This window comes from Esox lucius, chromosome 11 (genome assembly GCF_011004845.1).
Source record: "Esox lucius isolate fEsoLuc1 chromosome 11, fEsoLuc1.pri, whole genome shotgun sequence".
NCBI lineage: Eukaryota > Metazoa > Chordata > Actinopteri > Esociformes > Esocidae > Esox > Esox lucius.
The window spans coordinates 41,112,180-41,139,459 of record NC_047579.1 but is presented as its reverse complement, the minus strand read 5'-3'; the positions used below and the strand labels follow the sequence as shown (position 1 = coordinate 41,139,459).

Sequence of the window (27,280 nt, the reverse complement as noted above, 5' to 3'; positions counted from 1 at the left end):
GGAGGGAGAAGGGGGGAGAGAGAGGAGGGAGGGGGAGAAGAGTTTGTATGTATGCAGACATGATGTGTGTGTTTTCTTTTTTCATTGTGTTTGAAATCGGACTATTTTTGCCCCCTGTGCTGAGAGGAGGTGAGGTTTTGTGTGAGTGGACTGCATGTCACTGTGTCTATGTTGCTTTCACACACACACACACACACACAGCCATGTCTCTTAACACAACTCACTCACATCGAAAAAGGACATAGCTGCAGGCTCCTTGTGTTGGTTTTACAGCAAATGGACGTTTAGAGTTTGGGTCTAAACACTCAGTCTTCATACCGTACAGCTGCCGGTTTTTTGCCGTGAGTTTGGCTCTTTATCACAACACGTTTATTTTGAGTGACGCCCTGGAATGGTGGTGTGGCGATGATTCACACAGACGTGAAGATGGAACGAAAAGGGGTTGGAAATAGAAGAGGAAGGGAAGAGAGAAGAGCGAAAAACCGAGCAACTAATACATTGTGAAAAGCAAAATTGGACAGAGAGCTGGAGCCTGACCGAGGGACAAGAGAGAGAGAGAGAGACCGAGAGTTGGGACGAGGGAGACATTGGGAGGGCGGGAAAGAGAGAGAGGGAGGAGGGAGAGGGGAGCCAGTCCTCTGACTGTGGTGTTCTGCGTGCTACAGACCCAGTGAACAGCTCTGGACAGGACACTACTGTGCTGGGAGTGGAGAGGCACTGTCAGTTTGTCAGTTTACTCAGTCTGTCAGTCAGTCAGACCGTCTGTCTGTCTGTCTGTGGGGAAGCCTGACTACCTCTTTTCCACCCCCTAATGATCATCTGGTCCCCAGGATTTGGATTTCGTCTTTGGGCCCAGGGAGCTCCGCCGCTGCAATCATGAAGTCCTCAGAGTGTGTGTGAGAGTGGGCCTTAAAGAGCTCGTTCCTGTCTTGTTCGAGTTTGAGACTGTGATGTGGAATTTAAAGCAGATATCTCTGGAGACGTGCCAGCTTTGGGATGACGAGGAACGAAAAGGGGAACGGAGCAAGGAACTAGACTGAATTGGATTTGAACTTTAGCAATTTTTTGGGAGGGGGTCAGGGATGATCTTGGCCCTGAAGAGCTGCTTACCCATATTGGCTTCTGCTTTGAATTGGTGTTTAACCTCCATGGATGTTCGGCTGACTGTGTGACTGGTCCAGGCAGTGTGTCCGTGGTGCCTTTGTCGCCTGCACGGTATTCCGCACAACAGTGTTTGTGCGACGGCGCCAAGACTTCGTGCCCTCGTGTGCGTGGCCCATGTGGGCAGCTGGTCGACCCAGTTCGGGTGATCTCTGTGCCCCCATGCCCGCGGCTATGCCCCCGCACCCTGCTCTGCCAGCTGGGTCCAAGTGGTGCTTTCAAAATCCCATAGGGGTGGACTGCTGTGCCCCCGAGCCCCGCTGCATCTGGCTGGCGGTGCTGCGTGGCGTTCCTGACCCCCTGCCTTCACCCCTGACCCCCACCATGAGACCGGTCCCGGGGGTCGGAGGACAGAACCCCACCAGGCAGCGCTCTCACCAGCTCAGGGTAAGGACCGTGACTGCTTTTTCGCTGCCCGCCACGACCCCTGCTGTGACCTTTGTGTCAAAGGGTGGTCCGTAAGATGGGAGGATTGTGCCCACCTCCGGATGGCAGGGGTGGTGTCTGTCTTTCAGCGGACCTGGTGTAGCTGTGGTGTGTGTTTGTATGTTGGTGTTTGTGTGTCTGTGTGTGTGTGCACTGATATACAGTAGATAATGTGTCAGAGAGAAGCAGATTGAAACAGGGTGTTTCAGTATAGCTCTGGGAACAGCACACAGCCTTAGCCAATGGCCGTGAGATGCCGGCAAACAGTGATGATATTAATAAGGAAGGAATCAGCATTCATTAAACATCAGCCACTGCAGTTGTCCTGTCCTCTTCCGCTGGTTGTGCCATAATGACAGTTTCTCCCCTGGAAGGGGATTACTAATTGACGAGTTAAGACAGATGAAGACGCTTGTTAAGTGGCCTTTCTGAGAGGGGTTGGGGAGATTGAGGGAAAGTGCCCTCCAGGCCTGCGGAATTCAGGGAATTTGTCATCCATGTGCACTTATTTAGTGTATGTGTGTGTGTGTGTGTGTGTGTGCGTGTGTGGTGAATGTGCATGGATGCGTATGTGCCTGTGTGTCTCTGCTGGAGAGTGTGTGTGCCCGAAAATGTTTGTTCTCACTCTCAGACACACGGTTGAGAAATGAAATGTCGGCTTGGGGAATGTGGGCAGGGCGGGTGGGGGCGGAACCATAACACGCCAGGCGGGGGGGGGCGGAGCCAGGAGACGCCAGGCTGAGCTGGGCCGACACCGCTGGGTAAAAACGCCCTCTGTGGGCACAGTAATGGCCTCTTCCAAGGAACTGCCTCAGTCCCGCCGGTCTTCAGCTAATAGCTACCTCTGTAATCCTGTCAGCTGGGACAGTAACACCAGTGTGACAGGGTAACGTCAGTTGAATGACACGGCCGCTGGCGTTCCCAATGGTCAGGTCCATTCAGGATCAATAACTGATTCACCCTGCATTTCTGTGTGTCTTCCATACATTGCCGTGTGGCCGAAATCATGTTTCACTAGACAACGCATGTGGAACCAAACCAGTGACTGCAAAGTGAAACAAACCTTGCAACTCCGTAGACCAGGAATACCTTTGACCATTTCTTCAGAAATGAGGGGGGCATGTATTGCAGACAAATTCAGAGTTGCTTAAGCTGAAAATCCTGTTTAACTGATGTGACATCAACAACTGACTTGATCTAACAGAGGGATCAGACAGGTTCCTGAGCGCACACACACACACACACACACACACATATTCAACGACTCACACTCAGACTGGAGATTCCGGCGGTTATGTAAATGACATTGGCATGAAGGAATGTGGACAGTTTGTTTTCTACACATGGTGATATGTGTTTAAGAAATTGTTTTGTTTCCTTCAGCTAAACAGTACACTGTCAGATTATGTCTGTCTGCTAGGTGGAAGCAGGATGTCCTCAGACTTGGAAAGGAGACAGTGTAAAGACTCATACAGCCGGGGAAGCTCTTAATATACATTAGATGACGAGACCAGTGACCCTTTATTTACAGTAGATGAGGAGACTAGAGCCCCTTTATTTACAGTAGATGAGGAGACTAGAGCCCCTTTATTTACAGTAGATGAGGAGACTAGAGCCCCTTTATTTACAGTAGATGAGGACACTAGAGTCCCTTTATTTACAGTAGATGAGGAGACTAGAGCCCCTTTATTTACAGTAGATGAGGAGACTAGACCCCCTTGTTATACCGTTGATGAGGTGACTGGGAGGTTTCCTGACCATATGATCTGACCTGGAAAACCCCTGGCCTTTGAAGTGTCCACACTCCCCCCCGTCCCACAACCATCCATTCATCCGTTCTACCTCTGTCCACATCTCCAACAGTGCTTTGGGATGGGTGCAGACAGTGGGTCTGTGCTGGATTGGAAGTGTGTCAGCATTTGTAAACTCTCTAAAGCTTCACTTTTCAAATGGGTTGCAGCTCTCAGCTGTTTGAAAAATCATTGTTCGCCAGTGGCTCTAGCACCGATTATCTCTATGTGTGTGTGTGTCAGAGAGTTCTGACAGGCATTATTTTCCATCGCTCGCTAATTTCCACCGCTCTGAACTAATTGAGCTTTATAATGACTTTATAACTTTACCATCGTCGGTGGTTCTTATGGACCCACTGTTGTAGTTACAGGGAAACATGTGTGCTCTCTCCCTCCAATAGGAGCACAAAGCAGGATGTGGTTAAACAGACTATAATTTCCATGGCCAATGTGAAACGTGTGTTATAGTGAATGGCTGCCTGGTGGCCCATGTTTGTCCCAGATGTGCCCGTTGATGTGACCTGTTGATGCCTAAAGGCAGGGCTCCGATTGACTGAAATTATTTGTGAATTGGGATTATATTTAAGTAATAATTGTCAGAGGGCCAGGACTCCTCCGTTAGCTGTGATATATTGGCAATATACCACAAAGCCCTGAGATATTGCTGAGATATTGCTGTTATAAATCGTTTACCAACACAAGAACCTAGTAAAACCCTAGGAGACGTTTTTGTATTAAAATATCTGTTTTTGTCTCATTGTTGTCAGGGTTGTCAGGGTTAAAAAAATAAAAATAAAATTGTTACAACTGAAATAGTTGACAAACTTTTCTTCCTCTAACTTTGTTGTATATATTAGTGTATGTGATGGTGTATATATTGGTGTATGTGATGGTATGTATATTGGTGTATGTGATGGTGTATATATTGGTGTATGTGATGGTATGTATATTAGTGAATGTGATGGTGTATATATTGGTGTATGTGATGGTATGTATATTGGTGTATGTGATGGTGTATATATTGGTGTATGTGATGGTATGTATATTGGTGTATGTGATGGTGTATATATTGGTGTATGTGATGGTCTATATATTGGTGTATGTGATGGACTATATATTGGTGTATGTGATGGTGTATGTATTAGTGTATGTGATGGTGTATATATTAGTGTATGTGATGGTGTATATATTGGTGTATGTGATGGTATGTATATTGGTGTATGTGATGGTGTATATGTTGGTGTATGTGATGGTGTGTATATTGGTGTATGAGGGCTAAAATGAAACCACTAACATGCACATTTAATAATGTTCAGTGTGATCTTGGTAATTTTTATATTATTATTTGCATTACCTTCATCTTTTACCTTTATCTTCAATCTTAAACTGCCCATTCCCCAAAAATCCTTGACCCAAGTATGTTGACATCTACAAATACCTTGGTGTATGGCTTGACCGCTAACTCTTCTTCTTTCTGCCAATCCTCAACTATGGCGACTTAAAATCTCATCTAGTAATTAGATGTAAATTACCACACCGCCACCCACTTTGTCACCGCGCCCTCTTCCACAGTCGTCAGTGTGACCTTTAAACTCTAGTTAACTGGCCAGACTGACCGGTATCAATTTATCTACATGTCAATTTTAGGTAAATGCCCCCTCAACCACTCAATGCCAGCTCACCACTTAACATCTGCCACTCCAAAAGTGACCTGTGCTTCGTTTGATACCTCACTCTGCTCAAACCCACCCTTCATTTATTAAAGTTCTCTGCTCCCAATGAATTATGCTTTCATCACACCTCACTCTTTCAAAAACTAACCAAGCGACTATGTTAGATGTGACGTTCAGTGATGTTAGATGTCACGTTTTGTGTTGTTGGATGTCATGTTTACAGATGTTGGATGTCACGTTTACAGATGTTAGATGTCACGTTTTGTGTTGTTGGATGTCACGTTTACTGATGTGAGATGTCACGTTTAGTGATGTTAGATGTGATGTTAGATGTCACGTTTTGTGTTGTTGGATGTCACGTTTAGTGATGTTAGATGTAATGTTAGATGTCATGTTTTGTGTTGTTGGATGTCACGTTTACTGATGTGAGATGTCACGTTTAGTGATGTTAGATGTGATGTTAGATGTCATGTTTTGTGTTGTTGGAGGTCACCTTTTCTGATGTTGGATGTCATGTTTTTTTATGTGAGATGTCACGTTTTAGTGATGTTCGATCATGTATTTAAAGATGGATGTAGGGTACTGGTGGTGTTGGGTTTGAGACAGGGCGTTGAGAGCAGTGGAGAGAGTGTACTCTAAGCAGAGAACAGACAGACAGAGGTCCCATAAACTACAGCGCAGACAGGCAGTGGGTTGGGAACAGTCTCTGGCTCAGAAATGCAGTGGGTGTTTGTGTGTGTATGTATGTGTGTCTGTGTGTGTGTGTGCGTGTGTTTGGGGTAATCACAGGGTTTGGTATTCCCAGCACCAGGAGGGACCGTGAGGTCGAAACCAGCATGCTGGAGCCTGTCCCGTACTGCTCCCCTCCTCTCTCTCCTCTCCCTCCCCAACATTCTCCTATTGTCTCGCTCTCCTGCACCCCCCCCTTGACAGTCCTTCTCAGTGTGTCTCAACACGCCTCAATCCAACCGCTCCCTCTGTGGAATTCATTCAGTCTCTCTCTATCCCTCTCTCTCTCTTTCTCATTCATTTTCTCTCTCTTGATTACATATCTCTGATTTACACGTTGTCCCTTGTTATTTTCCTGGTTGTCCTCTGATGATGTGGGTTTTGTGAAACGTTAGGAACAGAGTTATAGTATCATCTGTATGGAGGAGAGGGAGAGTGGGTCAGTATTTTCGGAGGGTTACTATGCATTATAAGCTCAGGATCGTGACTGTTACAGTACAAATACATTAAACAATGGGATCAGCTTGACAGGGTACTGGTGCAACTTTACGTGCTAATAAAGATGAGCTTATTGACATCAGCAGAATTCATGTCCCAATTATTTGACATGTCATTGTGTTGTTTTTTGCATAGTGGTTAAACTGTCACTTGTAAAATGATGTGTTTGTATGCTCTTCAGGAGACCTGTTGGACAGTTGGTAAAAAAAAATGCTAACTAGCGCAGGGATGCAAACAACATAATCTGTTTCAGTTTCATTAGTAATGTATAAATGCAAGTGAAATATATTATGGGATACGTTTCAGAATAAGTTAAATTGAGATTTTAAATACATTCCATAATATATTTTAATACATTTTTAGAAAAATACTTTAAACTGTTTTATTTTCACATGAATCCTGAAAATGTATTTTAAAATACAATTGCCTTCAGAAAGTCTTCAGACCCCTTCACTTTCTCAGAAAATATTTTATGTTATTGACTTCGGAGTTCGTTATTTATTCACTCAAACTCGATGTGCAATTAAAAAGAAACCCAATGTTAAAAATGTTTCTGCTTGACCCTCCCCTTATATTTAAAACAAAGTTACAGCTCCCCATAGACACAGGAAGTAGAGATGCTGTGGGTAACAGTTTAGTAACACCATGACTGAGCTGGCTATATTAAAAAAATGCATTGTTAGGTTATAATGGATTAATTTATCTAGATATCTCAAACCTATACACTGGGATATCTCCTTAGTAGGTTATTAGGGTTGTTTCAAAGTGTGAGTGACTTTACTAGTTAGCTGTGCTGAACTTAATGGATGTTATCCAAAGTATCTATATTGTTATTATATGGGCACTTTCTAATGATTTATAGCTTGGTCATATTTTAGTTGTGCAACAAACACTAAGTAAAAAAAAAAAAAAGACTGTGTAAAAGTTGTTGCTAGATATAAGACTGCAGAAAACATGCTTTGAGGTATGGTGAGGAAAACTGCTTGGAGTGAGAGAGCCTGGGCAGTTCAGTAGCACAAAATCTTGAATAATGCCGATAGAACATTCCAAGAGCGGAGCGGATGTGATTCCTGCTCTACTTGGAAAGGCATGTTTGTACTACAGAGCATATTTCTACCTGAACATGCATAAACACTTTACCACAACCCTCCCAAAAAAAACAACCCAACCAGAGCATATTCCCTAGTAGATACATGGATTACGCAATCATTATTAAGAATTTGGAAAATATGTTTGTTTATTTACATAATGGTTGCATTGTTTCCGGCAATAGTTTTTCTTTGAGGTGCATGTCCACCTCTCTCTGAAAACCATTTACATTATTTAAGGGCAGAGAACAGAGGGATGGAGGGTGGTGGAGGTGTAGATGATAGAGGGATGGTGGAGGTGTAGAGGATAGAGGGATGGTAGGGATAGAGGGATGGTGGAGGTGTAGAGGATAGAGGGATGGTGGAAGTGTAGAGGATAGAGGGATGGTGGAGGTGTAGATGATAGAGGGATGGTGGAGGTGTTGAGGATAGAGGGATGGTGGAAGGGTAGATGATAAAGGGATGGTGGAGGTGTAGATGATAGAGGGATGGTGGAAGTGTAGATGATCGAGGGATGGTGGAAGTGTAGAGGATAGAGGGATGGTGGAAGAGTAGAGGATAGAGGGATGGTGGAAGGGTAGATGATAAAGGGATGGTGGAGGTGTAGATGATAGAGGGATGGTGGAAGGGTAGATGATAAAGGGATGGTGGAGGTGTAGAGGATAGAGGGATGATGGAAGTGTAGATGATAAAGGGATGGTGGAGGTGTAGAGGATAGAGGGATGGTGGAAGGGTAGATGATAAAGGGATGGTGGAGGTGTAGAGGATAGAGGGATGGTGGGGATAGAGGGATGGTGGAGGTGTAGATGATAGAGGGATGGTGGAAAGGAGGCATACTGAATGGGAGAGCTGACCCCACGGCGTGTATTTATAGGTGCACTGGGCTCCTGGTTGGTACCACACTTCCTATCCCCGGCCGGCAACTTCCTGTTGTTTTGCGTGCTGCTGCTTGGGCCTCAGAGGTCAGTGTAGATTGACCTCTGGAACAGGAAGTGAAATTTAGGGTGCGTGTTGGGGTTTACCGTACTGTTTGAGAATAACATATAGATAGACACACACACATACAAACACACACACTGAGCGAGGAGTCAGGACGGGAGTCCAGTATAATTAAGTAGCTTTACAAAGTGAAGTGACTTTCGGTTCTCTTTATTAGCTTTCATTGGGTGTCTTTACCCAGCAGGTTTACCTCCAGCCATTATTCTCAACTCTCCACCCTCCCTCACTGTTTGGTCAGGTGGTTGTTTCGTTGACAGATGTTGGGTTCTATCAGCAGCATCAGGGTGTTGGTTCTCACACGCATCTGTCAAGTTGTGGTATTTGACCAGGCCCAGATTTACGGGGTCTTCTTTGGGGAACGTGAGTCGACTGAAAATCACTCTGACCCCTTCACTCGCTGTGGTCAGCTGTGACATGACCAAGGTCAATCCTGATTGGTTGCAGGAGAAACGTAATTGGCTTGAGTTCCGTCCTCAACATTCCAGAGAATTTGTGCTTAGTGCCCCTCCTGAGGTCCACCCTGTCCTGACTCTGGCTTTTCCTGTCAACAGCCAGGCCCCAGGACACCTCAGTGGTTTATTGGCCATTGTGGTGATGATGTTAGCCATGTCTTGACTGAATGGCCTTGCCCGGCTCATTGTTTGACTGCCTACGCCACCACGACAAGAACAGACACATTCCCATTTCTGCCTACAGGGGAAGTTGCTAAGGAAATACCTAGCCGCCCATGGGGTGGTGATGTCACTCCGGGCTCTGTCACCTGTTGTCATTGTGTCGTTTGAACGCTGTTCTGGTTCCATTACGTTATGACATTTGATGGTTTCCTGTGAATAATTGGCAGGAGGTGGAACTGCTTTGGATGAATTGAGTGTCAAAGGGGAAATTGTTTGGGATGTTGTTCCTGAGTGGTATGTTCTCTATGTCCAGCAGGCAAAGGGGCGTAGAGATGGGCTTTCCTCGGCTGGTGACAACCCTCGGCCTGCCCTGGGAGGAGAGGGGATTGGTGTGGGCTGGCAAGGTCCCCGGACGCTACTCCTCCAGAAGAACTCGCAGGGCTTTGGCTTCACATTACGCCACTTCATCGTCTACCCTCCAGAGTCCGCGCTGCACACCAGCCTCAAGGTACAAACACCAGATTATCCAAGATGGTCAAAACATTAGGTCTGGAAGACTCAGCCAATCAGATCACTTAGACAAGAACCCTGAGCCAGTCAAACACTGATCAGCCATAACATCATGACCACCTGCCTTATATTGTGTAGGTCCCCCTTTTGCTGCCAAAACAGCCCTGACCTTCCGAGGTATGGACTCCACTAGACCTCTGAAGGTGTGCTGTGGTATCTGGCAGCAAGACATTAGCAGCAGAGCCTTTAAGTCCTGTAAGTTGCGAGGTGGAGCATCCAAGGATTGGACTTGTTTGTCCAGCACATCTAAGTGACATCTACATGAATGGCAGGACCCAAGGTTTCCCAGCAGAACATTGCCCAAAGCATCACACTGCCTCCGCCAGCTTGCCTTCTTCCCATAGTGTATCCTGGTGCCATGTGTTCTCCAGGTAAACGATGCACACACACCCGTCCATTAACGTGATGTACAAGAAAACGGGATTCATCAGACCAGGCCACCTTCTTCCATTGCTCCGTGGTCCAGTTCTGATGCTCACGTGCCCATTGTAGGCGCTTTTGGCTTTGGTACAGGGGTCAGCATGGGCACCCTGACTGGTCTGCGGCTATGCAACCCCATACGCAACAAACTGTGATGCACTGTGTGTTCTGACACCTTTCTATCAATTCCAGCATTAAACTTTTCAACATTTTGAGCTACAATAGCTTGTCTGTTGGATCAGACCACAGGGGCCTGCCTTCACTCCCCACGTTCATCAATGAGCCTTGGCCGCCCATGACCCTGTCGCCGGTTCACTGCTTTTCCTTCCTTGGACCACTTTTGATAGGTACTGACCACTGCAGACCGGGAACACCCCACAAGGGCTGCAGTTTTGCAGATGCTCTGACCCAGTCGTCTAGCCATCACAATTTGACCCTTGTCAAAGTCGCTCACATCCTTACGCTTGCCCATTTTTCCTGCTTCTAACACATCAACTTTGAGGACAGAATGTTCCCTTGCTGCCTAATATATCCCACCAACTGACAGGTGCAATGATAACGAGATCATCAGTGTTATTTACTTCACCTGTCAGTGGTCATAATGTTATGGCTGATCGGTGTATAACAGATGGTGTAAAACTGAGCCAGTCAGATCACAGGGCAGGAAGGTCAAAGCTTGATCAAACCACAGGTGTAGTAAGGTTAAGACGTAGGGATGGATTAAGGACTTATTGGGGAGAAAACAGACACTTTGAAGTAGTCAACTGGATGGGCTTTGAACTTCTTTGACTTATCCCTCCTGATGAGTCAGTTGGAAATATCAGAATTAATCAGAAGAGATCAGCCAATGAAAATCGATATCTCACCCAGTTGACGACTGGCGCTCAGACATAAAAATTAGGAACTGAAGATGTGTAGCCAATTAAAAGCAAGGATATAAGCACAGCCAATGACAGTGTTGGTGTAGGTATGAGCATGGTTATTGCCAGGAATCCTGGGCCCCCTGAAAAGATATACGCCTGGGCCCCCTTACTTATAGATGACATTGTCATTATTACTATCATTGGGCCCTGCCACATCATTGCCCTGTGAATCATACCCAGCTTTCCACGCATTGGCTACAGCCCTGGGTACGAGATAATCAGGTTTGGAAAAGTCCCAGTCGTTAGTGTAATTCTGGATAACGAGGAAGATGATCGAATGCTGCAAAACTGAATCAGAGCAAGAGATAGAGAATAAAAACCATGGAAAGACAGGAATAGAAAAAGACAGTAAGAGAAAGAAAAATTGATAGACCTAAAGGAAAAGAAATTAAGACGAAGGGAAATTTGAAGAGGGAAAGATGAAATGACAACAAGAATGAGAAATTAATGGTGAAAGAGGGGTGTTGAGAGAAAGATGAAGAGCGAGAAAGATGATAAAGTGATAAACTTTCAATAGTTAATTAGCTGTCAGGATATCTTAGTGACCGTGAACAGACAATGCTACCTTTTGGCTCGCGGATCCCTGTGCCTAAAAGGAGGGCACTGCTGAAAGAAACAGCCTAGAAGACAACAAGATCTCTTCCACTCGAGCCATTCAGCGCCTCCGACAACCTCCTCCTCACAATTCACACATTTTACCGAACCACCGAGAGCAACAAAGAGCCCCATCCCTGTGGGCAGCCGGAGACACAGACGTGACATGGGAGACGCGGGCGTCCGGCCAGCCAAAACAAGGGCCCCATTATGCTGGACCCCCGTCCTCCTTTGGTCAACACCCCAGCCCAGCAGCTGCAGAGGGACGGGTCTGTTCTCTGTGTAGTGCCCTACCCTTGGCCCAGTCGTTGCCTCCTAAAGGGTATAGGGTGCCGTTTTGGTTCCAGACGGAGTCAATGGGCTCTGTTGTCCTGGCCCTGCCTGGTACCACTCATATCGGCCCGGCTTGGCAGCACCAGCCTGGTACCAGGACCACCGGGGACAATGGGCCCTCTGAGGCTAGCCCTGTCCAGTTGCCAGGGTCATGTGTGACTGCGAGAGGTCGCTGGGGTCAAACAGAGAACGGCTGTTCTGGAGGGGCCTCTGGGATGATTGCCCGTCTCAGAGTCTGTCAGGGCCCCGTCAAAGACTTGTGTGACATGACTGACATAACGGACGTCCCCGCATAGCACCTTTCTCTGACCTTTGACCTTAACCGTAACCTACGAACCCTTAACCTTGAATTTGTATTCATACAGAAAAACTGTAAAAAAAAATAATAATTTAAAGACATTGAAGGTTCTGAATATCCACTTCTGTGGCCAGCCCCACCCGGGCCCCGGACACCCCAGATCGTCCTTGTTTCCTGGCTGTATTCTAGGGTGGCAGCCCTCCTTTCTCTGGCTCTAAACCCTCACTATTGTCTATGGAGGCAGGAATGAGCCCACTCAGCTCTGCCTAAAGCCACGCAGCCCCTCACACACCCCAAACTGTCCACTCAGCTCAGTGTGTGTGTGTGTGTGTGTGTGAGAGAGAGAGACAGGACCTATGATAGCCAGATGGAGTGATCACTGAATCCCTTGTCTGCCTCATCCAGAAACCCCGCCCCTGGTCGGTCCCCTGTCTATGACATCATCAATCTGCCGACAGCCAAACATGTCTCACTGTCTCTGCTGTGTGTGTGTGCGCGCGTGTGTGTGTGTGTACTGAATGTTATGAGCTCATGAACCAGAGCAGGTCTGTCTGCCTGTCTTCCTGATGGTCTATCTGCCCGACTGTCTGAGAGGCTTGGGTAGGATATCATGTATACATGTCACTCCTCACATACTAAACTGCTTGTAAAACCAGAGCTATGGTCTGATGGAAGTACACACACACACCCACACACGTGAACAGATTATTTTTGATTCACTACAAGGGGGCCCTAGTGTCATGGGGCCAGGGGTGATTCTGTGTCCCAACGCCACCCATTCTAACATCTGTGTCAGTCTGGTGTCATGCAAAGAACCTGTGAACAGGTGTTGAGGTTGCCATGGATCTTTGTTCCCATGGCACCCGTATCAGTGTTGATCATAGAATAAAGAAGTGGGGTCTTTCAGTAGGATCTATGGTGCTGATTTAGTTCTCCTTTGTCTTTACAGGATGAAGAGAACGGGAATGGAAAGGGTAAGTGTTGCACCCACCGCCCCCCCCATACTCTTCTCCATCGGTCAAAACACCAGTGTGCTCTCTCGATGATGTCAGTGCCCTTCCAGCTAGGCTAAATCAGTAGGTAGCTACACTGTGCCCCCTGCAGGTCAAAGCCTCATACTGCCTCCTTAAAGCCGGTGGCCCTAGTACGCTAGATCCATTTAATTCTTTAGGCTGCAATGGTCATTGTTAAGAAAAGGTTCAGGGAAACTGAACACAGATCTGTGCATAAAATCCTGGCGATTATATCATTATTATTTAAATATACCATACCACTCAGAAATGTGAACACACCAACTCATTCAAGGGTATTTCTTTATTTTTTTACTATTTCCCAGACAATAGAATAATAGTGAAGATATCAAAACTATGAAATAACACATTGAATCATGTAGTAATCAAAAAAGTGTTACATTTCATATTGTAGAATCTTCATGCCTTCATGACAGCTTTGCACACAGTGTATTCTCTCAAACACCTTCATGAGGTATTCACCTGGAATGCATTTCAGTTAACAGGTTTGCCTTGATTAAAGACCAAACCTTTTTTTAATATATTTTTTTTATATGTTCTAGAGTTATAATGACCCATACTATTTGTTTAAGAATCACGTGACTGTATGTTCCCGCATCACAGGGTTACAGAGAAATAGACTGGAGCCCATGGACACCATATTTGTAAAGAATGTGAGAGAGAAAGGCCCTGCCCACCAGGCCGGCCTGTGTACAGGTAAGGAACAGGTGTTTGTGTTCACCGAGGGGATCAGAGTGTGTACGAAACAGAAAGAGAAAGACAGGGTGGAGGTTTGTTTTCTGTGTGGGCAGGAACAGTCTGATTTGCAATGGAAATAACCTTGAGAAGAAACGTCAGACACGGGATGACTATAGGCATGATAGCTCAGACAGAGAGATGCACAGTTTATGAATTGTGTTTCCCTGAAAAACCCACTGAGAACATACAAGGGGATGGGTCACTTGCTTTCTTATCCTGTGGGTTTTGAGAAAAAGAGGAGGCGAGAAATGGCCGTTGAGAACAGGCCAGAGAAGCAGGCAGCTCCAGGGGCTCAACACGGACAGTATGATCAACCCGGTAACTATAGCAGCCAGATTATTTACGCAGAGAATTCCATCTGGGCCCAGAACAGGACAAGACTGACTGTCAAATTGCTCAGTGTATTGGAGTTGATGCAGACGGAGGTGTTTTCCTGTTGCGTCTTGCAGGTTTAGCGAGGTGGCATTCCACTCTCTTCAGCCCAGCCAAGCACAGCTAGGACTCTCAACACATACAGAACGCACACAGTCTAACGCTTACTCAACCCCGCAACCAAAAGAAACACACTTGGCCTCACTAACACTGGGAGCTGTACCCCCTCTCCCACCCAACACACTTCACCTCACTAACACAGGGAGCTGTACCCCCTCTCCCACCCAACACACTTCACCTCACTAACACAGGGAGCTGTACCCCCTCTCCCACCCAACACACTTCACCTCACTAACACAGGGAGCTGTACCCCCTCTCCCACCCAACACACTTCACCTCACTAACACAGGGAGCTGTACCCCCTCTCCCACCCAACACACTTCACCTCACTAACACAGGGAGCTGTACCCCCTCTCCCACCCAACACACTTCACCTCACTAACACAGGGAGCTGTACCCCCTCTCCCACCCAACACACTTCACCTCACTAACACAGGGAGCTGTACCCCCTCTCCCACCCAACACACTTCACCTCACTAACACAGGGAGCTGTACCCCCTCTCCCACCCAACACACTTCACCTCACTAACACAGGGAGCTGTACCCCCTCTCCCACCCAACACACTTCACCTCACTAACACAGGGAGCTGTACCCCCTCTCCCACCCAACACACTTCACCTCACTAACACAGGGAGCTGTACCCCCTCTCCCACCCAACACACTTCACCTCACTAACACAGGGACCTGTACATACCATTCCACGCAATGATGCACCATTGCCTACTTCACATGTGGCAGAACTAGTTTAATATTTCCATCCCCTGTCTGTCAGAACCTCCCCCTCCCCACACACACAGCCACACAGCCACACAAAGCCCCTCCCCCAGCAGGAAGTGTGTGTCTGGGTCTGGGGATTGCCTGCCCTCCTCATCCTTGCTCCTATGACCCTCCAGGGTGTCCCTGGAGGCAACTGGGGCTGGCGACGTGGTTAGGGGGAGCTGGTAGTGTTCAGTGCTGGGCTCTACTCCGTGTTGCTACTATTATTACATGCTTGTCTTTCAGGCTCTACTATTATTAAATGTGTTTTTGCAGGCTCTACTGTTATTAAATGTGTTTTTGCAGGCTCTACTTTTATTAAATTTGTTTTTGCGGGCTCTACTGTTATTAAATGTGTTTTTGCGGGCTCTACTGTTATAAAAAAAAAGGCTTTACTGTTATTAAATGTGTTTTTGCGGGCTCTACTGTTATAAAAAAAAAAAAGGCTCTACTGTTATTAAATGTGTTTTTGCGGGCTCTACTGTTATAAAAAAAAAAAAAAAAGGCTCTACTGTTATTAAATGTGTGTGTTGCAGGCTGTACTGTTGTTAAATGTGTGTGTGTTGCAGGCTCAAATGTAATTAAGTATGTGTGTTGTGGGCTCTACTATTCTGAAATACGTCTGTGTTGCAGGCGTGAATGTTATTAAATGCATGTGTTTCTTGCAGGGGATCGGCTGGTGAAGGTTAATGGAGAGAGTGTCCTAGGGAAAACCTACTCCCAGGTGATTGCCCTCATTCAGAACAGGTAAAAACCAATGGAGTGTGAGTGTTTGTGTGTGTTCACATTTTAGTGGCCTGGTGGGAACCAAGGTTCCCCATAATAATAGTTAAACCAGGAAAGTTTGACCTTTTGCCGGTCCCCACTAGCAAAAATGCTATTTCTGTCTTAGCGTTTAAGTTCAGGCAAAATGTTACTCCTGGAGTTATGGCTAGGAGTCGGGGTAGGGTTAATGTTAGTTTTCTGGTGTTCTATTTTTACTGTGCATGTTCAGTGTTTATACAGCGTTATTGTGGAACATTATTGTGAAAGTCTTCCCAGTATAATTTCCTTTTTAAGACACCAGCCTGGAGCAGTGAGGAGACTAAACCCTCCACAGTGAGGAGACTAAACCCTCCACAGTGAGGGGACTAAACCCTCCACAGTGAGGGGACTGAACCCTCCACAGTGAGGGGACTAAACCCTCCACAGAGAGGGAACTGAACCCTCCACAGAGAGGGGACTGAACCCTCCACAGTGAGGAGACTAAACCCTCCACAGTGAGGAGACTAAACCCTCCACAGTGAGGGGACTAAACCCTCCACAGTGAGGGGACTGAACCCTCCACAGTGAGGGGACTGAACCCTCCACAGAGAGGGAACTGAACCCTCCACAGAGAGGGGACTGAACCCTCCACAGTGAGGAGACTAAACCCTCCACAGTGAGGAGACTAAACCCTCCACAGTGAGGGGACTAAACCCTCCACAGTGAGGGGACTGAACCCTCCACAGTGAGGGGACTAAACCCTCCACAGTGAGGGGACTGAACCCTCCACAGTGAGGGGACTGAACCCTCCAAAGTGAGGGGACTGAACCCTCCAAAGTGAGGGGACTGAACCCTCCACAGTGAGGGGACTGAACCCTCCACAGAGAGGGGACTGAACCCTCCACAGAGAGGGAACTGAACCCTCCACAGAGAGGGGACTGAACCCTCCACAGTGAGGGGACTGAACCCTCCACAGTGAGGGGACTGAACCCTCCACAGTGAGGGGACTGAACCCTCCACAGAGAGCAGCAGGCCAATTAGGTTACTGTCAACAGTGGCTTTGTTCCTGATCAACTAGTCCTAAAACAAAACCCTTTCATCACATCTGATGTCATAGTGTAACATGACGAGATAGAGAAAAAAGTGTTATATTGTCTATTCATACTGCCATCTGTGTTTCCTTTTTCCTTCTGTTCTTCCTCTACACTTGTTTTCTCTCTCCTTCGGTTCCTCCCCTCTCCTTATCTCCTTCCCTATCCTCCTCTCCCCTCTGCTTTCTCCTCTCCTCTTACAGTGAGAGTGTACTGGAGCTCTCTATAATGCCAAAAGATGAAGATGTTCTGCAGCTGGTAAGTGTGAGTATGACCACCTCATCACAAACACACACGGAATACACATACACAAATACACACAGAACATGTAAATCACGCACTAATGCAAACACAACATGTAACACACACACACACACCATGTAACACACACTCAGACACAAACACACTAATACACACACAACATCTAATAAACAGACACCAATAAACACACAACGTGTGAGACATGACGATGCAAGAATGCTCGAACAGGGAGGGATGATATCCAAGGTGTTACGTCCAAAACCACAACTACGTTTTGCCGTGCTTTGAGATGGATTCATCAGTTCCGCGGAAGCCACCGACTTTAACATCACTGTGACTCAAATGCCTTGTTGCTCAGTCGGAATACACATGCGTGAAAGTCCCAGTCAAAAGGCCCAAGAGTCACATGAAAAGCTGCCAGTTACACACACATACATCCATTCACACACATTTTCCTCAGTCCATGAATTTCTTCACTCACATGACCAGACATGCTGAGTGTGTCCCGGCCACTCCCCCCCGGGGCAGAAAGAATAACCCCGGGGGGGGTGGGGGGGGGGGGGGGGGGGTGGCAACACCGCCAACCCCTCCCCGACCTGGGCATTCGAACTGGACCCCTCTCTATCACACACAAGCCCAGACCAACCAAGCCCTCTATCTGATTGCCCTTCAGAATACTGACATCCATTAACCCCTCTACCATACTAGCACACCCCCTGTCCTCCACCCTTCTCTCCGCTCGCTCCACCCCTTACTGCATAGCCGGAGTCAGCTGCATTCCTTTGATGACTTCACTAGTGGTAGCTACGCCCCATTCCAACCTCCAACTGGGTGGAGTAAGAGAGAAGGAGAGTTGTAGAGGAAGTTGGGCAGGTCTGAGGGCAGCATTCTGGACAAAGAAGGGGGAAAAAAAGAAGAAATATCTACATATAGTCAAACTGAACACGGGGATACAAAAATGGAGTGAAAAGAAGGCGGTGAAAAAGAACAGAGAGAGAGAGAGAGCGAGAGAGACTGGTCTTAGAAACAGAGTGGTGTTGTCTGTGGGACGTAAACAGCCTGGTGCTTTGAGGATTCCCCCCCTCTCATCTTCCTCTGTGAGCAGCTACAAGCCAGTATTGATCCTGAGAGACTCTGTCAGACACTGTGTGTGGGCCTGCCCAGCTCGTCGAGGTAAAGCCTGAACACCACTGAACAACACTAATTCATGTCACCACTGAGAGTTTCCTTTGTTTTGTCAAAGACGGTTTAAGTTCCTGGCTTTGTTGTCTTCTGGTTTGTTGTTGTGGATGTAGCTCAGGGGGCTGTCAGTTGATGAATGACGCTTTGGATGTCTGCTGCTGTGGTGAATGCAGTGAACGGAGCCAGCTATTGCAGTGGGATTCTGCAAACGTACATTACCAGGCGTTCGTCATGCTTCATTTACCGAGTCAGTGGGGTACGATTAAAGGGGAGTGTTTATTCGGAAATAACGACAGGCCCGATTCGAACCCTCGCTGCCGCAGCGCACTCGCACCGGAGACAGCGGCTTAGACCGCTGGACCAGCCCAGACCGCAACCACCTTGTTTCTGACGTTGTTTTGTTGTAGTGGTGAATTTGGGACATTGCTGTGGTGCTGTGTATGGATTGCACTGTTGCTGTTGTTGCTCAAGCATGTGCCGTTAGTACCCTGTGGCTAACTAGTAGTTGTGTTGTGTTGCGTTGGACTGTGGTGGCAGGATGGTCATTGGGGACAAGGGGGAGCTATGTGAATTATGCTGGTTGCATAGTCAGAGAGGCGTTGAGGAATGCTGTGTCTGTCACTACTGGGGTTGCCAAAGCGGCCTGACAAGGCCCATCCAAGTCCTTCTTGACCCCTGTTCATCAGCAGCTCTCCCCCTGCCTGTCTCACCTGCTTCTCCCGCTCTCTCCCCCTACAGGCGTATTCACAGGATGCCTACCTGAGGGGCAACGCTCCTTACACAGGGGGAGCGCGGAACCTTCCGGTGCCCCCTCCCCTCAGCTACGCTCCCCGCGCCAAGTCCCAGCCTCCCGTCGGTGTGTCGTCCCAAATGGGTCAGAATCAGCTGGACAACTGGAGCCGCTGGGCGGAGTCCTCCAGCCCCTCATCACCCCTGGACAACCGCTCCGTCGTGGGTAGTCCGCCCAGCTGGCAAGAGGGGCGGGGCAGAGAGCCGGGGGGTGTGGTCCACAGTAGCCCCACCCACAGGACAGAGGAGGCCCAGTACGGCATGACCCGGCCACAGCCCGCGGGACAGACAAGGGGCAGGTCCTACTCCTCCTCCTCCTCGTCAGGAGGCCCCTTTGGCAGCCCTCTGCATGTCCACCACCCCAACCACAACGCCGCCCCGCCCAGGCCCCGGACGGCCAGTCAGGCCTGGACCAACCCCCCACAGCCCAGACACAGCCGCAGCCAGCACTGCCAACAGGCTCTGTCCGACTGGTACCACAGTCAGGTGCCGGAGCCAAGGCAGGGTCGCAGTGGCACCATACAGCACCGTCACCGCAGCTACTCCCAGGACCGTCTGGGCGAGACCGGCCCGGCGCGGCGCCACCGGACTCCGGGTGGCTGGCCCCACAGCGCCTCTCAGGACACCCTGCTGCCTTTGCAGCTGTCCGGCCCTGGAGCCCCCGGGGAGCCGTACTGGGCCTACGGGGAGAGCGATGGGGCCCCGGGTCGCCCCCCCTCCTACGGCAGCAGAGCGCGGTCGGAGAACTTGCTGGTACAGTACGACCGCTTCGGACGCTCGCTGGAGTTGCTGGAGTCGCCCCGCTCTGAGAGGCGTGCCTGGGTGCAGCAGGCCCCGCAGCCGCCCCCCAGGACCGAGGCCTACCAGAGGCAGGGGAGCCATTACGGGGGCGCGCCAGCCCCGCCCACGGGCCGGCACACACAGCCGCACCACCAGGCCCACCCGCACTCGGTGCCCCACAAACAGCCCCAGCCGCCGGCCGGTCAGAGCAGGCGTCTTCCCAGCGGACAGAGCCTGGACGACCAGCCGGTGGGCTACCGCAGCTACAGCCCCTCCTTTTACCGCAAGACGGGCCGGATCATGCAGCAGCCGTCCTTCAGGGACCCCTCCTACCTGGGCCCCCACCTCAGCTGGGCACCCACCCCCAAAACCAGCCCCCCAGAGGGGGTTGTCCCGTCGGCTGCTTCGCCCCCGGCCTCCGCCGCCTCGGAGCCCGCAGACCGCGGCTACCACCCCGCCGACCGTGACATGGCGGCGGTGGAGGGGCACGTGGAGGTGGCAGCTCAGACCCAGGAGGTCAAACTGAGACAGAAACCCCCGACGGGGCGACGGAGTGTCCATGCCATGCGCCACCCGCCCTACATGCTGCCCGTGGATGCCACAGAAGCCCCGGACGACACCGCGGCCGCCCCTCGACCCTTGGGAGAGGGCGTCCCGAGACGGATTAATGGCAACCTAGCCCCTCTGTCCGTAGAGGACGACGCAATGGCCTCCATTCCCTTCATAGGTAAGACCTTGACGCCCACAGACTCTCGTCCCCCTCCTGTTCGTCAGAGACAGACCAGAGCCTGTGTGAGTGTGTGTCGTTCTGTGTTTGTCTGTGCGTTGTTAGGTAATGCTGGTAATACCCGCGGACACGCAGGCAGGATTAGTAGAATTTGATTTAATCATAATTTACGGGACTTCGCTTGCCTCCCACCACCACCGTGTCTCTCTGATCACTTTGCCTTTCACAGGACATTTGTTAGAAGCCGACTACTTGAATGCCACTAGTGTGTGTTGTGTGTGAGCTGAGTAGACTATCCCTCCATACTTCTAACAGTCTGTCTATCTCTCAGTGTGTCTGTCTATCAGTCTGTATGTCTATCAGTCTGTTTGTCAGTCTGTCTGTCTTTCTGTCTGTCTGTTTGTCTCCATTCACATTTATATTATTTGTACTATACAAAAGAGCTCTCTGCTCTTCAAGTCATTGCATAAATTAAATGTTCCGGGCTGTTTAGAAACTGGGTTAGATATGAGTTGCGAAAAAGTAGCTGCGAAAACGTCTGCCTAGGGTCTTGGAATGTTTTCTGTACGTGTTCTTATGTATTTGTGTTCATGTTCTCATGTATTGGCACATATTTGTGTGTGTGTGTGTTAAGTATGAATGTGTGCTGAACGGGAGGTATCTGATCCTGTCTCAGCTTGTTACCTCTGAAAGAGCACAGGAGAAACAACCGGGCTTCCCTAATTAGCTAACTACCCACCCCCCCCCACACTCACACACATGCACACACACACGTACACACACACACACAACAGCGGACTACTTATCAACAGTACACAGCTTTACTATCAAACCAACCGCAGCTGAGACAGGTCATGGCAAGGTCAGACACCCCTCTCTCTAAATGAAAAAAACACACAAAAGTGATTCAAATCAAATTCAAATCAGATCTTTGAAACAAGTACTGCGATAGTCATTTTTGCGCCATCAAAGACACACTTTGCAGGAGCCAAGATGTTGCATTTTGAAGTTGTTCTTTTTTATGTAAGAAAGCGTATGAGTCATTGATACTGAGAAAGAGGGCTGTCGCAATATTCCGCTATTGATGATAACCGTGATATTTAAAAAGGGAAATACTGATATCATGTTAATAATACACATATGATACCAAGAAAAAGAAAACAAATATTTTGGTTTATCAATACCTTATGCATGTCACTCATAGACAAACAATGTATATAGTAAAACAAGAGGACGGGACCTATACACTGGTGTTGAAATCCACTCATTAGCCCCACTTCAACCCTCGGGAGAGATCCGAGAAGATGAGTTGTTTTTGCCTATTCACTTGGTTTAAAGGACGTTGTGTTTTTCCTAAAACTCCTCTCGGTTTTTCCATAGCTTATTCATGGACAAACTATGCATTTGCTTTAACCACGAGTTTGGACCATTACTGCCTTTTTGTAGACTATTCACTAGGTGAAAATGGTTTGTGTTTTTCCAAAGACTCCTCTCAGTGTTAGGCCCTTTTGTTTATCAGTTCATCTGGTTGCCTTTTCACTATCCATTAAGTGTAATTGTTCTTTTTGTACACTTTTTTTATTTTTGTATTTGTACAGTTATGGTTACAGACTCTCTCTACCTCCATACACTCTTATTTTGAGTGTAATTTATTTGCCAAAAATGAGAAAATAACATATTAAACAAAGTTGAAGATGAATTTTTTTTCTTCAGATTTTCTATAGATACTGCGATAACATCGTTACCGTGAATTATTTTGTCCACGATAATCGTTTAGTGAAAATCTGATATCGTGACAGCCCTACTGCGAGCTATGTGTTTGTGTTGTTGTAGGTACTAGTGGGTGCTCTATGTTCCGCGTGGGGTCGATGCATGAGCAGGTGGAGTCAATGCGTTGTCTGATGGGTGATTAGGCCGGGCCCTAGCCAATGTGCTGGGCCCATCTGTGACTTGTAAAGGTGGTGACATGCTTTGGGGATTTACAGATATCCCCAACATGATTACAGATAATTTTTTAAGTTGGATAATAAAATGTTGACTCCATTCAAAAGGTTTAATAAGTGTGTAGGTGTGAAGCACTCCCTGGAGGTAAGTGCCTTGGTCAAGGTCAGACTTTGATGGCTCTGGAATTTGATCCTGTTACCTTTCGGTTCCAACCGCAATGTTTTGATGGCCAGGTTACCCTCTCGGACCTGTTGTACCAGCTGCTCAGTTTGATGTCATCGGAGGAACCATCTAGATAAACGCAGATTTACAAAGGATGTTGTGCATTCCTTCATAGTGGCAGTAATGTCATTTGGAAGAGAATGATTAGCTAATCGTAACTTTTGATAGTTTGTTGTCTTTAAATGAAAAAACATACTGAGCAACGTGATTAATCATATCACTTTAGTTCATTTCTTTCACTGGATTGATGGTCTGTTTATTTGTGTGACGTCAATTTCAGCAACTCCAAATTTACACAAAATATAGAATTATAGTTCCTACATACAGAAATACAGTGGGGAGAACAAGTATTTGATACACTGTGGATTTTGCTGATTTTCCCACTTACAAAGCATGTAGAAGTCTGTAATTTATCATAGGTACACAGCTTCAACTGTGAATGGCGGAATCTAAAACAGAAATCCAGAAAATGTCATTGTATGATTTTTAAGTAATTAATTAGCATTTTATTGCATGACATAAGTATTTGATACATCAGAAAAGCAGAACTTAATATTTGCTACAGACTTTTTTGTTTGCAATTACAGAGATCATACATTTCCTGTAGTTCTTGACCAGGTTTGCACACATTGCAGCAGGGATTTTGGCCCACTCCTCCATACAGACCTCCAGATCCTTTCGGGGCTGTCGCTGGGCAATGCAGACTTTCAGCTCCCTCCAAAGATTTTCTATTGGGTTCATGTCTGGAGACTGGCTAGGCCACTCCAGGACCTTGAGATGCTTCTTACGGAGCCACTCCTTAGTTGCCCTGGCTGTGTGTTTTGGGTCGTTGTCATGCTGGAAGACCCAGCCACAACCCATCTTCAATGCTCTTACTGAGGGAAGTAGGCTGTTGGCCAAGATCTCGCGATACATGGCCCCATCCATCCTCCCCTCAATACGGTGCAGTCGTCCTGTCCCCTTTGCAGAAAGCATCCCCAAAGAATGATGTTTCCACCTCCATGCTTCACGGTTGGGATGGTGTTCTTGGGGTTGTACTCCTCCTTCTTCTTCCTCCAAACACGGCGAGTGGAAAAAGCAAAACTTTGTCTCATCAGACCACATGACTTTCTCCCATTCTTCCTCTGTATCATCCAGATGGTCATTGGCAAACTTCAGACGGGCCTGGACATGCGCTGGCTTGAGCAGGGGGATCTTGTGTGCGTTGCAGGGTTTTAATCCATGACGGCGTAGTGTGTTACTAATGGTTTTCTTTGAGACTGTGGTCTCAGGTCATTGACCAGGTCCTGCCATGTAATTCTGGGCTGATCCCTCACCTTCCTCATGATCATTGATGCCCCACGAGGTGAGATCTTGCATGGAGCCCCAAACAGAGGGATATTGACCGTCATCTTGAACTTCTTCCATTTTCTAATAATTGCGCCAACAGTTACCTTCTCACTTCTCTCTTGCCTATTGTCCTGTAGCCCATCCCAGCCTTGTGCAGGTCTACAATTTTATCCCTGATGTCCTTACACAGCTCTCTGGTCTTGCCCATTGTGGAGAGGTTGGAGTCTGTTTGATTGAGTGTGTGGACAGGTGTCTTTTATACAGGTAACGAGTTCAAACAGGTGCAGTTAATACAGGTAATGAGTGGAGAACAGGAGGGCTTCTTAAAGAAAAACTAACAGGTCTGTGAGAGCTGGAATTCTTACTGTTTGGTAGGTGATCAAATACTTATGTCATGCAATAAAATGCAAATTAATTATTTGAAAATCATACAATGTGATTTTCTAGATTTTAGACTCCATCTCTCACAGTTGAAGTGTACCTATGATAAGAATTACAGACCTCTACATGCTTAGTAAGTAGGAAAACCTGCAAAATCGGCAGTGTATCAAATACTTGTTCTTCCCACTGTATACCATAGTTCCCGTCTTCATTGAAATGGTGAGATGTGAGGCAGTATACAGTACAAGTGAGAGATAGTGTCTCACAGAAGTGAGTACACCCCTCACATTTTTGCAAGTATTTGATTATATCTTTTCATGTGACAACACTGAGGAAATGACACTTTGCTACAATGTAAAGTAGTGAGTGTGCAGCTTGTATAACAGTGTAAATGTGCTGTCCCCTCAAAATAACTCAACACACAGCAATTAATGTCTAATCTGCTGGCAACAAAAGTGAGTACACCCCTAATTGAAAATGTCCAAATTTGGCCCAATTAGCCATTCTCCCTCCCCGGTGTCATGTGACTCGTTAGTGTTACAAAGTCTCAGGTGTGAATGGGGAGCAGGTGTGTTAAATTTGGTGTTATCGCTCTCACACTCCCTCATACTGGTCACTGGAAGTATCCAGAGGTTGTCTTTGGGAAATAGACGTATGAGTGCTGCCAGCATTGCTGCAGAGGTTGAAGGGGTGGGGGGTCAGCCTGTCAGTGCTCAGACCATACGCCGCACCCTGCATCAAATTGGTCTGTATGGCTGTCGTCCCAGAAGGAAGCCTCTTCTAAAGATGACCAAGATAAACTTATTTGGTTCAGATGGTGTCAAGCGTGTGTGGCGGCAACCAGGTGAGGAGTACAAAGACAAGTGTGTCTTGCCTACAGTCAAGCATGGTGTTGGGAGTGTAATGGTCTGGGGCTGCATAAGTGCTGCCGGCACTGGGGAGCTACAGCGCAAGGTCTCTAACATCCACCAGCTCCGTGATGTCGTCATGTAGGAGTGGAAGAGGACTCCAGTGACAACCTGTGAAGCTCTGGTGAACTCCATGCCCAAGAGGGTTAAGGCAGTACTGGAAAATGATGGTGGCCACACAAGATATTGACTTTGGGCCCAATTTGGACATTTTTACTTAGGGGTGTACTCACTTTTGTTGCCAGCGGTTTAGACATTAACCCTTTGGCGCGTACGATCACACCAGTGTGATCAAGCTAGAGTGGTCCCTGAAGCGTAGGATCACACCGGTGTGATTAGAACGTATTGTTTAGAACGCACCATTAGCATGCCTAGCTACAAGTAACATAACAATGGCTGGTAATTACTCACATTTAGCTCAAACAGTGTTTATAACTTTATTTCCTGATTGTAACTGTTTCAAGACCATACTATGATATTAACCAGGTAGAAAGCATTCAAATCGGGACAAGAAGTGCGACTACTACCGATCAAAACCATTGCAAAAACTTTCTAGAAGTTACGTTACCCGTTGTATGCATTGTATATAGTTTATTCATTTTCACTGCACTGAATTACTGGTCACGATTTGTTAGCTGGCGAGCAGCTGACGTTTGCTAGCGGTTAGCTGACGTTTTCTAGCTAGCTACAGTTATAAATCAACCAACTTTTGCAGCTCTTAGAATTTGAGTCAACGAGAGAAGCTTGCAATGCAATGCATGTAGTGTTCCTTACCTAGCAAGGTGACTGTTCAAATGCTGGCATGAGTTCAAATGCTGGAGAATACTGAAGTCACGTGCAAAAAAACTCACGCTGGAGGATCGGTAAGGAATATTTGAAACTCACGTGTGAAAAGGTTAATGGCTGTGTGTTGTGTTATTTTGAGGGGACAGAAAATTTACACTGTTATACAAGCTGTACACTCACTACTTTACATTGTAACAAAGTGTCATTTCCTCAGTGTCACATGTGAGGAGTGTACTCACTTCTGTGAGATACTGTAGAGAAAAAGATTTGGATTTAGTAGAGAAAAGAGAACATTCTTGCTGCTTCTGTTCCCGTCTGCTCAGTGCAGCTGGAATTAACCGAAACTGGGTAACCGGGACGCAAGCTGGGGCATGTTTAATGACCAACAGAATGAAACTAAGCCTGTTACTCTCCTCAGACAGGGACCTGATGTTTTTCCCTCTCCTTCACAGGGGCATTGATAGCGTCTGTGACCTGGTGGTTTGGGAACGTGATTTGATAAGCGGCTGTTCAGTTGTCTATGGGGCTCAGATACAGAGGACAAGGGTGTGTAGTAAACAAGCAGTCACGGATGGATAAACACCATCTGTGCCTGGCTGGAAAGTGGCTGGCTTGTCTTGGCCTCTGTTAGTTTGTCTTAGTATTGTCTGTTCAGCTAATTTCCAATAATGTTGGCAGGTTGCAAAACAGTGGATTATTATTTTTTTTACCTATATTTGCTGTTTATTCTAGGATTGTGTCTTATATGGGATACCTGGGCCCCTGAGCCTGTTTTTGGGGCGCCCTGGAGGTCGATGTCGGGGTACCAGTGGTACAAGTGGTGGGCTGGGATATGGTGGAGGCACCCGCTGCCTCTCTCATGCTCCCTCCAAGCTGCGTTCGTGCACCACAGGGGGACCCTGCCCAGACTGCCCGGAGCGCGGTCCACGCTCTGAGTCTCTGAGGGGGGAGATCATGGTGGCTGTTGTGGAGAAGAGGAAGTGGTAAAAGGCTTGGGGAGTG

General features: G+C 47.5%; 1 protein-coding gene across 12 annotated transcripts in view; it reads left to right on the top strand.

Annotated features, from left to right (window-relative positions):
• arhgap23a (Rho GTPase activating protein 23a) overlaps positions 1–27,280 on the top strand; it is an 83,731-nt gene that overhangs the window by 41,565 nt on the left and 14,886 nt on the right. For 3 of the 12 annotated variants that reach the window (XM_029123175.2, XM_034295084.1, XM_029123173.2), the window contains 6 exons: positions 9,292–9,486; positions 13,066–13,090; positions 13,751–13,843; positions 15,803–15,881; positions 17,173–17,233; positions 19,151–20,708. In XM_029123175.2, coding sequence (XP_028979008.2) covers positions 9,292–9,486; positions 13,066–13,090; positions 13,751–13,843; positions 15,803–15,881; positions 17,173–17,233; positions 19,151–20,708 — 2,011 coding nt within the window. Of the gene's footprint in view, positions 1–125; positions 1,549–9,291; positions 9,487–13,065; positions 13,091–13,750; positions 13,844–15,802; positions 15,882–17,172; positions 17,234–17,929; positions 18,404–19,150; positions 20,709–27,280 lie in introns of those variants that run through there. The other 9 variants (XM_029123170.2, XM_029123167.2, XM_029123172.2 and 6 more) reach the window with 7 other exon arrangements.